A 14,435-nucleotide genomic window follows, 5' to 3' on the forward strand; every position below is an offset into this window, starting at 1 on the left:
GATGACTGTGGCAAATAAAATATTGGTTTCTCTTTTAAATTTTTAACAATCATTTAATGACTATACTTTTTACAACGGAAACATGTGACCTACTTTTTAGATGGGAGATGATTTGAATCCCCTGTCATTGTAGTCATTAGGAAGGGATCGCACCTCTCTGCTGTAATAACCTGGCTCGCCCTTCAGAACTGCAGCCTGCGAATAGGTACGGGTGAAACCACCTTTGCGGAGCCAGCTCTGTGGAGAGAAATAAGACCATGAAAACAATAAAACATCAAAAAATTCTTCAAGCTCACATTTGTATTGTATTTCAAGTTGTAAGTGACACCCAGAATTAACAAGTAGGCAATGGCAATTCTTCCAGAGTAGTATCGCAGAGACTGAGCTCTTTGCTGACCCTGGATAAATAAAAAGTGTGATTAAAAAAATTAGTTTGTTTTTAAACGTTTTTCTCAATTACAATGACTGGCATCAGAGCCTTGAAGAGATTGTCCAGGGGCCAGCGGTAAAATCTACGAATGGGGTTCATCAGCTCTCTCTCCAACTCGGGCACAAATCTGGGTTCGTTGGGCGAAAGGTGCTGGTCCTTGAGCCACTGCTTCCTCCAGGCTCGTTCGGCGTCCGTCATGCCCACCAAGCGTTCTCGTTCGTCGACCATACGGCCGGCGACCGGGTAGGCATTGGGCCGAACGTTGAGCGGCTCATTTTTGTTAGGTGATCCGCCGCCCATTTTACTGCCGTCTGTAAAATTATCATCAAGTTAATTCATTCCCGACTTGTATGAAAGAATTTCATCAATCAATAAACATTAAAAAAAAATTATCCCGGTCCCTAAAACCAGAGAAAATTGAATTTTTTTTTAACACCTGCTTGAATGATCAGGCGAGCAAGCAAAATTGTTTTATGATAATATTAATATTAGGTGGTTTATAATTGCATCAATTAAATCAATTTCTTTATAATAGTAATTAAAAATGAAAGTACTCATTAATTCATAAATATTTGGCATTCCAACCTGCTTAATAAAATTCCAATTCACTTTTTTCGCTGCGTTCTTTGAGCCCCGTGTTTTGATTTTCGACGAAAAATGGCAGCTGCTGACTTGCTGAGTGCTGAGAGAGCAAGGAGGCAACTTTGCGAATGCGATGCGAATTGAGCTCGAGTCTCGAGTACTTACTACCAACTTAACGAAACTCGTTTGGTGCTTTTAACCAAAGCGCTTTCCAAGCGCTTATATACTTGTGTGTCTTTATGGGTAAGCACGTGTTAAAAAAGTGCGTGAAATTAAATGGGAGTTAAAAAATAATATTGTAAATTAATATAAATATATTTTTTTAATGATTTATCTCCGAAAAAAAGTCAACTTATAAATTTTTCTTTCCTAAAATAACAGTAAATAGCGGCAAATAATGTGCTTTTAAAAGACAATCCCAATAAAAATTTACTCCTATTTTAATATTTATTTTGTTTCTTTTACAAATAGCAAACCAAAATCCATAGGACAAAGTAAAATTGTTTCCTCCACAGAGTATACTTAAAGGAATGAGATGAAAATAAATTACCACCCGGTGGTCGTGTTGACAAGACGACGCATACGCCTGCAAGAGAATAAAAAGTAAATTAGTTCATTAGTTACAAATGGAGACGCAAGGGTATTATAAGCTCTGGGTAGCAAATTTAGCCCGCTTTCCGACCAAACACAATAAAGCAAACAAGTGAGGGGGAAAAGTGTGACTGGAGCACCTCAGAGAAACTTGCGAACATAGCTGGGGAGCGAAACGTTTGCTCGTCTGGGGCCGGGTTGGCACATGGTTGCCCTGCGTCGCACAGACCTACCAACAGGTTCGCAACTTTTTTAGCAAACCTCAAATTAAATTCCACCTAAAATATTTTGCAACCAATCCCACAGTTTGTGCCAGAATTTTTCTTTGAATATTGTGTTTCGTCCTAAGGGCTTCGTCGCAAAGAGCGACACTTGCCTTGTGTTCCTGTCCTGGTCCCTGATCTTCTTCTCCATCTCAGCGTCAGTCAGGGTCTCCAGGAAGGGTGACCATTGGTCTGCGTCAGACTGCGACCTGAAAGGGGCGTCGACGGTGCTGAGAGGGGCTTCGCTGAAGGCGTAGGTGCGCTGGTGCCAACTCAGTTGGCCGCGGATGCTGTACGCAATTGCAGTCACAAATTCACCCCCCAGGCCCAGCTCGGCGCACAATTTCATGGCAAAGGTCTCAGGGTTGTTGTCCTTTTCGCTCATGTCCCATTCCACTTGGTCCACCAATGACGTGTTTCCAACATGAATGTTCAGCTAAATTAAACAGAAAGAAATTTTGATTCTTTGTGCAGAAAAATAAAATGTTATTTCAGTTAGAATCTAAAATATTTGCATATTTATCCGCTTAGAAAAAAAGTCACCTTAATCAGAACTCGCTGGTCTGGGTGCTCCGTTAAAATAGGTTGTTCTGCTGGAAAAGCGTCGATCTGCTGCCTGATGGCCTGGGCCACAGCAGGTACAAAAGCAATTGGATTCAAGTCCAAGTCGTCGCATAAAATTTCAGCGAATTGCTCTGGTGTGATAACAGATTCTATAAAAAATCAATTAGGATAAAAATTCAGACAAAATAAATTTCGAACCATTTTTGTTCCAGGTAAAGGTGTCTCTCAATTTCTGCCCTTCGATTTCCATGTCCAATCTGACTGGAACAAGCAGCTCCGACTGGCAAGCATTTTCGTAGATCGAGTTGGGGTCTGTATCATCGAAACTGAACAGACGTTTTATTTAATTGTATTTTATGGATGAACCGACATATTTACCAGAGAGGGAAAGTTCTGACTTTTTTGTTGTTGACTCTGTTTCGGTTGATTGGAGTGGCTTGCGGCACAGCGTCCAAATGAGAGCTGTTTGGCAGGGCCGGTGCCCAGTTTGTGCTCTTACGAGTTTTATTTTCCCTAAATCATTGAAAATTTATTTACATAAGCTACAATGTTTTAAGTTATTTGTAGTAAAGTACCTTGGTGTCGGAGGCTCAGCTGACGAATGAACGGAAACTGCCTTGTATTTTTCATCATTTCCTTCGATTATGTCTTCAACTTCACTGGCTTTGAGAAGAGAAACACTGGATGCCAAGACGTGCTGGCTAAGACCTGTGAATCAAATCATGGCTCAATTTGACACATTTACAGATAATTGAAAGCCAAATTATACCTAATTCAATCAACTTTTTTCTCTCGTCATTAGATATAGTCCTCCTGTACATCCCAGGGTACTTTTTGTACAGAGAACCTCTGAAGAGGCGCAAATAATTGCCAACCTGTTAAGGAAAATACATAAAATTAAAATTTGTACAATTTGCAGTAAAATTTTGAAGACAAACCTCTGATCCAATGCAAAAGAACTCGCCATTTTCTTCCACTTGGAAGCTTATAGGCTTGTCACCATACGTACGAAGAGACATAACGGAACCTAAAAGTTTGATTTGAGTAAGAAATTTGAGAGAAACATAATAATATTTTGAATGATATATTAGAATGAAAAAATGCCGGCTTTGAACTGCAACTTTCTTGCGTTTATTGAAATTTACCTCTGGATTTATCGAGAAATCTTGAAACTCAAATGAACTTCTCTCGATTTTTCTTGTATTTTTCTAATTTATGCAACTCTTTAGTCTAAAAATCTGGCTGAAATTCACCAAAAGTTCATCAGCCCACAAGTATAAACATTAGAAAATCGAAGCACAACACGAGAAGCAAGACGAGAAGCTTCGTGTTCGACCAATCGCTGAACGTTATTTCAGTGACGTCACGCGGAGTTTTGCGAAAGAGCACGGGGCGCCAAGGGGGCTTTAGAGCGGAGTTGCAATTGCTATCAAACTCACAGGCGAATCCATGCCAATAATCCCCTTAATCCTCCCACCCTCTGGCCCAGCCCACACAAAGTAGAAACCTGCTTTGCTTTGCTTTTGCTCGGACTTGAGAGAGTTTTTAGCTCTGTTCTGTGATGTGTTTGGCCTGAAATCTGTCATCGCGTCCTTGCCTCCCCTGCAGACCTTCAGTCGAAATATTGTCCTGTGCCGAAATCCGGACAAAATGAAGTCGGGTTTCTACAAAGTGGACATTAATCGGACGGAATGGGAAGCGCCCGAAAGGTACCAAATGCTGTCGCCCGTCGGGTCCGGCGCATACGGACAAGTTTGGTAAGTTTCCAGATAAGAAATTCGATCGGCGCGCTAAGTGCTATAGCTCACACACCACCTGTGTTTGTAATTTCACTAATTTTGTGATGCAGCTCCGCTGTCGACAGCCAGACGGGCATCAAGGTGGCCATTAAGAAGCTGGCACGACCTTTTCAGTCGGCCGTTCACGCCAAGCGAACCTACCGTGAGCTCAGAATGCTCAAACACATGAATCACGAAAATGTAATAAATCTTATACAAATCATGTTTTTACCTGACAAAAGAAATAAAAATGTCTAATTTCAGGTGATAGGACTTTTAGATGTTTTTACCCCTTCGAAAAGCCTTGAGGAATTCGACCAGCTGTAAGAAAAAATAATAAACACAAGTTAAAGAAATTAAGCAATCGGTGCCTGTTTTAGGTATCTGGTGACCCACTTGATGGGTGCTGATTTGAACAACATCGTTCGAACACAGAAGTTGTCAGACGACCACGTTCAATTCTTGGTCTACCAAATCTTGAGGGGACTCAAGTACATACACTCTGCTGGAATTATTCACAGAGTAATTGTTCAATCTTAAATTATTTCATTATATATTAAACTAAAATAATTTTTTTTTAGGATTTGAAACCGTCCAACATTGCTGTGAATGAAGATTGTGAGCTGAAGATTTTAGACTTTGGCTTGGCTCGTCCTACAGAAAATGAAATGACAGGATACGTTGCCACCAGGTGGTATCGTGCCCCTGAAATCATGCTCAACTGGATGCACTATAATCAGACTGGTAAGATTTTTTACTTCAATAATTTTTTATGAAATTAGAACCAAATTTTAATATCACATATTTATAAATTTACAAACTAAATATATGTACATTTTTTATTCTTTTAGTGGATATTTGGTCCGTGGGTTGCATTATGGCAGAACTGCTGACGTCAAGGACTCTTTTCCCCGGAACGGATCGTATCCTTTCAATCCATTAATTTTCTATGGTCCCAGCACCCTTTTTATCAGAGTATGACCCCCACTTCCCTTAAATGTAGTAGTCTGAGAGGAATGTAGTTGTTTGCATGCTATTCCCCTTATCGTGTGGTCAGATATACACCAGTTGAATTTGATTATGGAACTCCTTGGTACACCTCGAGATGAGTTCATGAAGAAAATTTCTAGCGAATCGGTGAGTAGTCCGTGTGCTTAGAAAACTGATGTTGTGTAATTTTTACGTTTGATTGTCACTTGATATGTTGTAATCGTTTGACCATAACGTTTATTGCGCTTTGTAACTGCTTGGCCTTAACTTGAAACTACAGATATTGATCATCTAACGCGCGTTCTTGTCTTGTGTGGCACTCCACCGCCTGACATGCTAGCTAAAATTACCAGCCAAGAGGTGCGAATTTATTAAAATTATTTTTTCTTTGCGGATAAAAATCCACCACATTTTTTTACGTTTTGGAGTAGTATATAATTTAATTTGAATTTATTCTAAAATTAACAAAATTGATATAAATAGGAACATAATTTTGTGAAAAGCTTATGTTTAAAATTTATGAGATTTTTAATTAAATGCTTAACTGCCGATTACTAAATTATACTAAATTTTTCCAAATTGTATTTGTATTGCTATCTACGTGCTTTTAAAAAGACCGTCCTCGTCCATTCCACAGGAGATTGATGTTTCTATAATCTTTTGAAACTGTAGCAAGCACTTGTGCTAGCAAGTTGAGACTGATGAAGATCCATAAGATCAAAATATAATAATTTTTTATGGAAGCTGACAGAAGCTAAAAAGATGCAAGGCTCAGGACGAAATAATTATTATATTATTTTTTCAATGAAGAAGGGAATTTCCTTGATAAAGATGAAAACTTAATTTCTCAATTTATGCTTTACAAGTTTTCATCACTTTCAAAATTTCCATAAAGAGTTGTTTTGTCTAACGGAACATTTTACATTTTTAGGCCAGGAACTACATCCAGTCGCTGCCTGCGCTGAGGAAGAAGGATTTCAAGGACGTCTTCAAGGGCGCAAATCCTCTTGGTACAATCAAGAATTTTATAATTTTCATCGCAAAATTGATCAATTCAATTTTTAGCCATTGACCTGATAGAGAAGATGCTGGAGTTGGACGCAGACAAGCGGATCAATGCGGAGCAGGCTTTGGCCCACCCTTACCTTACTCAATATGCAGACCCTAGTGATGAGCCCGTGTCGCAGGTTTACGACCAGAGCTTTGAAGACATGGATTTGCCTGTTGAACGTTGGAAGGGTAAGTTATTCCATTTTTTTCCCATTCAGATTCAGAGTTATAATTGGTTTTTGAAGGAAAATAAATTTAAAAAAACTTTCATTGTTCTCCCTGATTTCAGAGTTGGTCTACGAGGAGACAATCAATTTTGTGCCGCAACGGCCTCCCCAAACTGCTGCATAAAGGGTGCAGACCAGAAAACAAAGGGCATCTATAGAGTGAGAAAATTTTGTGGCCGAATGTAGTTGTAAATATTTATTAGATTCCTGCAACGCATCATCACATGACACAATAATGATGTATTGAGTTTACATGGGGTGCCAAAGTTGTTGTGTCCGTGCCATCATGTATACCATTTAGTAGGGAGTACAAAGTACTTAATTAATTAACAGCCTTCTCCTCGAGAGCACTTTTGAAGAAATTTTATCAGTATTCACTGAACTTTCCGCAAGACAGCTTATTTTTATTTTCTACCCACTGCAAGTGGACTACTTATTGATTAACCACTTATTAAACCTCTGCAATTAGGCGATTCCAATGCACAATTAATTAATATATCGTCTTGTTTTAGCTATTTTATGTTATGCATTAATGTTTTGTTAACTTTTTTTATAATCGGCGTTGTGGTACCATGGTGATGTTTAATTTCTCCAAATCGTAACAATATGTCCTAATTTTCAACCAAGACTTTCACTTGGAGGATTTTTGAGCTAACCGGTTAGGAGCCGCCTTATTGATTAAGGCGCTCTTAGTGATTGATAAATAAAAAGAAAATCAACGAATTTGAAAATTATTCTATGGTGTTTTTTTTTTACTCGAAAGCCTAACTTGATGACATAGTCGAGAATGAAAACAAAAGAACCTTGAGACTGTAGAATACACAAATCAATAAAAAGAAAATTCGTTCTCATGAAGACAAAGAAACAGAAAGTCATCGTAAATTTTAATTGACTCCGGACTACGGCCCTAATCAAAACTGGCGGCGACTTATCGGGCTTATCCACTCTCTGCGTCGGTCAAACCTCAAATTGGCTGAGGCAGCTGGCTTCAATTGAGAGACTAGTCAAGTGCAATAAAGCCATCGTCGCGCAATCTATTTATTCGCGCGAGCGTTTTGGGCCTGCGCGCAAACCGGTCGATCGCAGATACTGCGGCGAGCGGGACCAACGCCGAAAAGCGGAGCAGTAAGACTCGGAGCTGCATCCGAACAGGCGCCTCCATTCAATCTTATCACGGCGCACCGAAACTTGGCCTTATCAGTTGGCCTCCGTCGCCCCCGATCGCACTAGAGACCTTGACCTCAAGTGAGTTGCAAATATCTATTGCGATTTTTATCTTTAATGGTCATTCGGCCAAGATTTTCCGTTTTTTTTTCACTGAGAATTGGAACTCTCAAGTTTATTTTTAACCCAGTGTTTGAAGTAAGGCTTCCTGCTCGAAAAAATTTTGGTGGCTCGGCACAAGTGTGGCGACGCGCTTTTTCATGGCATAAGTCTTTTTATTTATATAATAATATGGGGTGTAAATTTTTTCTTTTTTGTGAAAGTTTTAGTCTAGATAGATCTTTTGCACACAAAAAAAGTGTATTTTTTATGGTGCCGTTTAAGGTTTTTGGAGCGTGTTGCACATTCACTTGTCTGTCGATTAGAAGTGGAGTTAACTGTAAAGCTTGTTTCTTTTTTTTCTGAAAGCGTTGCGTCGAAGGCGTCGAAGCACCGCAAGATGAGATGCCCGTGCTAATTTATTCGTCAATGGACCTTAGACGCATCTTCTTTGTTGGCGGAAGTCAAAGGCTTACGAGCAGATGACAACTCTGGATTTTTAACTGGTTGATTAGGTAGGACCATTTAATATTTATTAAAATGCTGGTAAAATAGTGTTATTCGCTTAAATCAAATCATTATTATTCTCTTTCTATTTGATAAATCATCAAATAAAAAAGTATTATTTATCTCATTTTATTCTCGCGTGTATGCATTTTTCTTGAAATGTGCTTAGTTAAGCTTTGAGCAAAAATTAGCGTGACTTCAACAATAACAATAAACGCACTGTCATACAAGAAGCAAAAAGCTTTCCAACAAGTGAGATCGTATAGATCAAATCAATGCTGAGCCTTCATGGTAATTTACTTTCATTATTAATTCTCTCTCGCGACTCTTAAAGGGTCAAGAATATATTCGACCTAAATTTTGAGTGACGCAAATCAAAGTTAGTTGTAATTTAATCAGTAACAGTACTAGTACTATGGAATTTATTTAACAAATATTTCAACGAAAGTATAATAAAGTTAATTTTGCAGAAAATATTTTAATGATGATTTCAATATTAAAGCTTCAAATAATTTAATAATTACAATGATATGTTAATAATTTAAACAATTTAACTTAAATTATAATAATAATAAAATATTATTAATTTAAAAACATTAAATTGAATTATTAAATTAGATTAACAATAATAAATTATTTGCATCTATAATCTGAATAAACCCAGCAATTTGAAAAAAATCTTTGCTCTGCTAATTATTTTTCTGTCGTAAAGTTGAATAAGATTTATGCAAATATTAAGAAAAACAATTTTTTAAAACTGTTTCTTATGAAGGAAGTTGCATAACTTTTTTGCGAAACGCATTCAACGTTAACTGCGACTTGTTAATTCTTTATTTGGAATTTTATTATACCTGCTGAAAATTATTTTTACTTGAAAATTTTTCTTAAAGCATTTTCATTTTAATTGCCTGCATCCTCCACTGTGTAATGAAAATTATGCAATGCAGCTGCGCGTGCAGGTCAGTTTTTCTTCCAACACACCTATGTAGCAGATACGTTGTAAGCTTCTCTTCAATGTCGTTTCTTTCCACCTCTAGTTCTAACACTCTATGCTCTTGGCAAGGTCTCGATCTTTTCTGAACCTGCCGAGAACCTGCTTTTGCTGGGGGAAACCCTAACGACGCATTATTCTATTTTTATGTGGCAAAACTCTATTTTACGTGCCTCCAATCAGGTTTTATTTTTCACACTCTCAGGTAGAGTCGCTGAGCGGCATTTTAAAATTGCGTTCTGCTGCGAGCTCGATGATGAAGGCGGCGGACTCGGAAGATGCGCTGCCTGCCAAAATTATTTCACTGTGCGATAACAGCAACAACAGCGAAGCCATGGAACACGTGCTAAAAGAAGGTCTTCCAGATTTGCTTCACGACCGGGACCAAGATGTAAACTGCAAAGGGGTCGGCATCTGGTTTGAGGGAATTTCACTCACCGTACGGAAGCCGTTTGGAAGTAATACGATTTTAAATTTTTTCAACTGTTTATTTATGCTAAATTTAAAGCAAACATAAAAATGGGTTGCAATTAGAAATTAAAGCAAGGGTAGAAATAAAAATAAACAATAATTCATGATATATTATCATCCAGTTATAATTCAGTTCTTTTCAGACAATCAAACAATTTGCTTGATACTTATTTTTTATGCTTTTGGCTTTTTTTCCAAGGCATTATTTACACTATCTTATCTACGAAATGTCGCCTGATCTTTTAATCTCCACCAAAAATTAATCGCCCGTGGAAAGGTTTACTGGTTGGCCCTATTTATTAATTAATTTACAATTCTCCATTTATTGTTATTTATTAACCGTTCAATGATATTATAGCTCCCAACCAAAACTTTCATTTTTCGTCATTTTGATTAAGCTGTTGAAGTATATCATGTCAACTAGAACTTTCCTTAACAAAAAAAAAACTAGTTTTATAAATTTATGCTTATCATACGGACGTGTACCAAAGCTGTGTGTAGAATTTGAGCCTGTCATAGAAAGTTATTTGAAGAAAGTGCTTCTGAAAAAAAATTATACATTAAATAATCATCAAAGTATATAAAAAATCACCTCAACTTGCCAATGTTTGATATAAATTTTCAAATTTGTTCAATGGATTGAAAATTTTGGCCTAAACGAAATTGAAATGAATATAATGTTTCTTGCGATCAGGTAAAAAGGAGATTTTGACTGACCTAAGCGGCCACTTTCCGAGCGGAAAACTCTCTGCCATTATCGGGCCTTCCGGCGCGGGCAAAAGCAGCCTCTTGTCGGTTTTGGCCGGTCGTCAACGCCCGACCAAGGGTTCCGTCACCCCGCGCCGTCAGAGACGACGACTGATCACCCAAACGTGCTTCTTGCCCGAAGTCCTAACGGCGCACGAAGCCCTGAGCGCCGCCGCCGCACTCAAGTTGAACGCGCCGTCTGCTGTCCGGCGAGCGGCCGTCCGACGTGTGTTGGCGGTGCTCAGTTTGTCGCAGTCCGCTCGGACACCGTGCTCAGCTCTCTCCGGCGGCCAAAGAAAACGGTTGTCAATCGCTCTCGAGTTGATTGACGAACCACCCGTCCTCATTCTGGATGAACCTACAACAGGTAATGAATAATAAATTTAAAAAAAAAAAATAAGTTATTTTAAAAAATTAAATATATTTACTTTAATTTCACTGTTACTTGTTTTTGCTAAAAATTCATTAACCATAATAATAAATTAATTAAAATTTACATTTAAATTTTATATTTTTTAAATTTTGTTACTTTAATCATCAATTATTTTTTACAATATTAATTTTAACTGATTACTTTATGATTTTTAATTTCAAATAAATATTTGCAAAATTTTAATATAAATATTTGTTATATCTAAATATGTAAATACTATGTTATCAATAAATTGCAAAAAACTTAGGCTTGCTTCCAACTCGAATGCTTGATGTTATTGTTTATGACAAGTTTCGTTTTAAAAGATAATTGCTACTAAATTTTATGGAGAACAAGATATAAATGATGCAATATTATATAGAGCTTGTTTATGTAAATAAATTATGTTATGATGCACGAAGCAATTATTTTAAAAGTAGAAACGTGTTAATTGCGCCAATTTAAGGTCTGGACTGCGTCTCTGGATTGAGGTGCATGCGGCTCCTGCAGCGTCTCTCACGATCCGACTCGCGCACCATCGTGTGCACCATTCACCAACCGAGCGCTCGTCTCCTCGACTTGCTCGATTTTGTCTACCTTTTGGCCGCCGGCCGCTGCATTTACAAAGGTCCCGTTGACGACCTTTTGCCCACTCTGGCCGTTAAAAATCTTATATGCCCACCTTACCACAATCCTGCAGATTTTGGTATGAATTGCTTTTTTTTTAATGAATAAAATGTTTATTATTTTTTTCATTTTTTTAGCTTTGGACGTTGCTTGTGGCGAATACGGTACTCAAGTTGTTGATGAGCTCGCGCTGGACGAATCGAAGAAATCAGGAAACTTGAAATTCAGAAATGAAAGTGGAGAAAACGGGCATGGTCCAGCAACGTCATTTTTTAACCAGTTTTTCATTCTCACCTGGCGCTCTTTGTACATCATGATTCAGGAAAAGGTAAATGATTAAAATGATTTGAATTGTATTAAAAATTGATTTGACGCAGTCGGTGGCCATGGTGAAAATTGTGGTGCACTTGGCAATCGCCATCGTCCTGGGAATTTTGTTCTTTGACATCGGCAATGACGCATCGAGAGCGCTCAACAACGCCAGTCTCCTAGTGTGCATCCAAATTTTCCTGGTTTTTACTGGATTGATGCCAACCATATTGACATGTAAGTGATGCCGTTGCTGAATAATTGTTAAATAAAATTTGTTATTTTTCCAGTTCCCATGCAAAAAGCCATTTTCAAGAACGAGTTCTCCAACTGCTGGTACTCGATGGAAGCCCACTTCCTTTCCACATTTGTATCAAATCTACCACTTCCTATTTTCAACTCGGTACTCTTCTCATCAATTGTTTACTGGATGAGTGGCCAACCCCCTGATTTTTACATCTACTTCATCAATGTGCTCACAGCGACACTCACTTGCCTCAACGCCCAGAGCATTGGCTGGCTTATTGGCACTGTTGCTGGATTATCAGTAAGTTGATCAAACAGAGTCAATTTCAAGCATTCTTAAGAAGTAAAAAACAACAGTAAAAAAAACACGTATTTCTTCTAGATATTGTAAATTATCTCTAATTTTCTTATTTCGGAGATAATATTTTATGAAAATTTTCAATTTTTTTTTCGCCAACTCTTTATTTGCAATTAGAGCTTGAGAATCAACAATGAAACAATTTTTTATTTTTGTTTTGGTAAAATAAAATAACTAAAATCAAATCAGAACGCCACCATAATGATTGAAATTTAACATTTAGACGCATGAAATTGAAATTTAATACTTTTGTATTAGATTAGTAAAATTTAAAGGTAAACATATTATTTTGGATAATTTATTATTTCATGAAAAATTAAATTTAAAGAAAAAAAGAAAATAATTATAAATTAATTAGGTAATATGAATACAGGCTTGTTAATTGAAATTTGGGTTGACTGTTGTGATGCGTGGGTCTCTTTTCAATAATAAAATAACATTAAATTTTTCTTTGTGATTATGAAACTCTAAATATTGTTTTGCTTTTTTTTCTTTCAGAATGGAATGTTCCTAGCGCCCCTTTCGGGGGTGCCGCAGTTTTTGTTTTGCGGCTACTTCATCGCCCTGAGCACCTGTCCCATGCTGGTCAAAATCATTGCCTACTCAACCAGCTACACACTTTACAGCTTCCACGCGGGCATCGCAACCATCTATGGCCGGAACAGACCCAAACTACGCTGCGACGAGCTCTATTGCCACTTCCGGTCACCGATAAAGCTGCTCGAGTTTCTCGACACCAACGACGAAGGAGTCGAAGTCGATCTGGCCGCTCTTTTCATTTTTATGACTGTCATCAACTTACTCACTTACTTGGTGATGAAATTCAAGTACTCTCGCTTGCAAAAGTGATTCATCACGCGCATGACACGGTTGCATTGTGAAAGTGAAGTTTTATTCTCTGTGATGGTAATCTCATCTCTGCTCAAAGCTACTGTTGGTTAAAAAACCAAATTTGTGATATAAAAATTATTAATAAAAAAAATATGCTTTTAGTATTTACTTTATTTATTTATTTTATTATTATAAAATTATTTTTGTCACTGTCACATTTGTTTTCCTTTTGAACAATTTTTGGTTTCTGTTTAAAATTCTGTGTTACGCTGATTGAAAATTTCAAATTTATATTTATGTTGAATCTGTTACAATCTTTAATTGTTTATAATAAATTAACAAATTACTTCAATTTAGTTGATGATATACTCATATACTGCTGAATATTAATTTGCGCATAATTGATCAAATTTAGCCTGACGCTTTGATGAAAACGCACGTCCGGTTTGAGTCAATCCAAGTAAATCCGCCATTAACGCAAGCTTCCATAAAATCCTTGTGATCTTCGGCGGTCCACTCGTAAGGGGCTGCAAAAGCAGACGGCGAGATGATGCACGTCCAGCAAAACACCACAAAGGTGAAGATCCAGAAAGCACCACTGATGGTCCTCATTCTTGTTTCTTACTTAGAAGACTAACAAGTTCCAGAGACACGTCTCTTTTTTATTTTATTTTTTTTATCACGGATGTGCGGTCAAAGGAAATTTCTAGTTTCTGGTATTTAAATGACAAAGTAAATATCACTGATAAAATTTTTTATCTTTTATTGTACCCGAGAATTACATAATTTAATGGTTCATGGTGATTTCAATTTAAAATCGGCTTTTCCTCAATGGGTTTTGTGAGTTGTTTATTATTTAAGAAAAAAAACAATATCCTGCTCTACATGTTATGGCTGCAGCAATAATTCATGAGCTTTCTCGGTGGTGGTCACAACAATAAACAACACAAAACCCATGTAGGAAAAGTCGATTTTAAATTAAAATCCCCCTTGGTCGTGAAATTCTACCACACAACAAAGATATAAAGGATATTTGTAAATTCTGATTTTTACCCATTCAAATTATTTTTTAAATTTTTTAATCCTGAGAAAGAAGAAATGTCACTTTGCTATACTTTTGATCGCTTTTAATTTGGAATCTCATTTAACCATCCAAAAATAGCTTGAAATTACTGAAGATTAAATTTTATAATCAGCT

At 37.2% G+C, this 14,435-nt stretch overlaps 4 protein-coding genes across 6 annotated transcripts; 2 read left to right on the forward strand and 2 right to left on the reverse strand.

The window, feature by feature from the left end:
* Window positions 1-26: 26 nt before the first annotated feature.
* LOC132202298 (uncharacterized) lies at window positions 27-1,172 on the reverse strand. The gene is made up of 4 exons (XM_059629134.1): window positions 1,016-1,172; window positions 461-741; window positions 297-398; window positions 27-237 (listed from the first exon to the last, which is right to left on the reverse strand). Exons 2-4 carry the CDS (start codon window positions 728-730, stop codon window positions 97-99), a joined length of 513 nt encoding a protein of 170 aa, XP_059485117.1. The 5' UTR covers window positions 731-741; window positions 1,016-1,172; the 3' UTR covers window positions 27-96.
* A 258-nt stretch (window positions 1,173-1,430) lies between these two features.
* Window positions 1,431-3,780, reverse strand: LOC132202300 (SWI/SNF-related matrix-associated actin-dependent regulator of chromatin subfamily B member 1). Of its 2 annotated transcripts, XM_059629136.1 has the most exons (10): window positions 3,576-3,780; window positions 3,369-3,457; window positions 3,200-3,305; window positions 3,006-3,138; window positions 2,809-2,943; window positions 2,629-2,756; window positions 2,410-2,579; window positions 1,980-2,302; window positions 1,744-1,832; window positions 1,446-1,598 (listed from the first exon to the last, which is right to left on the reverse strand). In XM_059629136.1, the coding sequence occupies exons 2-9, from the start codon at window positions 3,447-3,449 to the stop codon at window positions 1,745-1,747; spliced, it is 1,164 nt and encodes a 387-aa protein (XP_059485119.1). In that variant the 5' UTR covers window positions 3,450-3,457; window positions 3,576-3,780; the 3' UTR covers window positions 1,446-1,598; window position 1,744. The 2 variants fall into 2 exon arrangements, with proteins under 2 accessions (XP_059485120.1, XP_059485119.1); XM_059629137.1 differs by lacking the exon at window positions 1,744-1,832 and having other exon boundaries at window positions 1,431-1,598; window positions 3,576-3,777.
* Window positions 3,781-3,906: 126 nt separating this feature from the next.
* Window positions 3,907-7,209, forward strand: LOC132202301 (mitogen-activated protein kinase p38b-like). Of its 2 annotated transcripts, none has more exons than XM_059629138.1 (10): window positions 3,907-4,187; window positions 4,280-4,409; window positions 4,473-4,531; window positions 4,589-4,730; window positions 4,790-4,952; window positions 5,060-5,131; window positions 5,266-5,345; window positions 6,130-6,208; window positions 6,264-6,437; window positions 6,538-7,209. In XM_059629138.1, the coding sequence occupies exons 1-10, from the start codon at window positions 4,081-4,083 to the stop codon at window positions 6,597-6,599; spliced, it is 1,068 nt and encodes a 355-aa protein (XP_059485121.1). In that variant the 5' UTR covers window positions 3,907-4,080; the 3' UTR covers window positions 6,600-7,209. The 2 variants fall into 2 exon arrangements, with proteins under 2 accessions (XP_059485121.1, XP_059485122.1); XM_059629139.1 differs by lacking the exon at window positions 5,266-5,345 and adding an exon at window positions 5,479-5,558.
* A 228-nt stretch (window positions 7,210-7,437) lies between these two features.
* On the forward strand, window positions 7,438-13,453 carry LOC132202299 (ATP-binding cassette sub-family G member 4-like). Its single transcript, XM_059629135.1, has 9 exons — window positions 7,438-7,720; window positions 8,108-8,253; window positions 9,442-9,694; window positions 10,402-10,821; window positions 11,333-11,572; window positions 11,631-11,821; window positions 11,871-12,039; window positions 12,093-12,349; window positions 12,905-13,453. Exons 3-9 carry the CDS (start codon window positions 9,490-9,492, stop codon window positions 13,253-13,255), a joined length of 1,833 nt encoding a protein of 610 aa, XP_059485118.1. The 5' UTR covers window positions 7,438-7,720; window positions 8,108-8,253; window positions 9,442-9,489; the 3' UTR covers window positions 13,256-13,453.
* The last annotated feature ends 982 nt before the right edge of the window (window positions 13,454-14,435 follow it).

This window comes from Neocloeon triangulifer, unplaced genomic scaffold (assembly GCF_031216515.1).
Source record: "Neocloeon triangulifer isolate White Clay Creek 2 clone unplaced genomic scaffold, ASM3121651v1 ptg000015l, whole genome shotgun sequence".
In the NCBI taxonomy this organism is placed as follows: Eukaryota; Metazoa; Arthropoda; class Insecta; order Ephemeroptera; family Baetidae; genus Neocloeon; species Neocloeon triangulifer.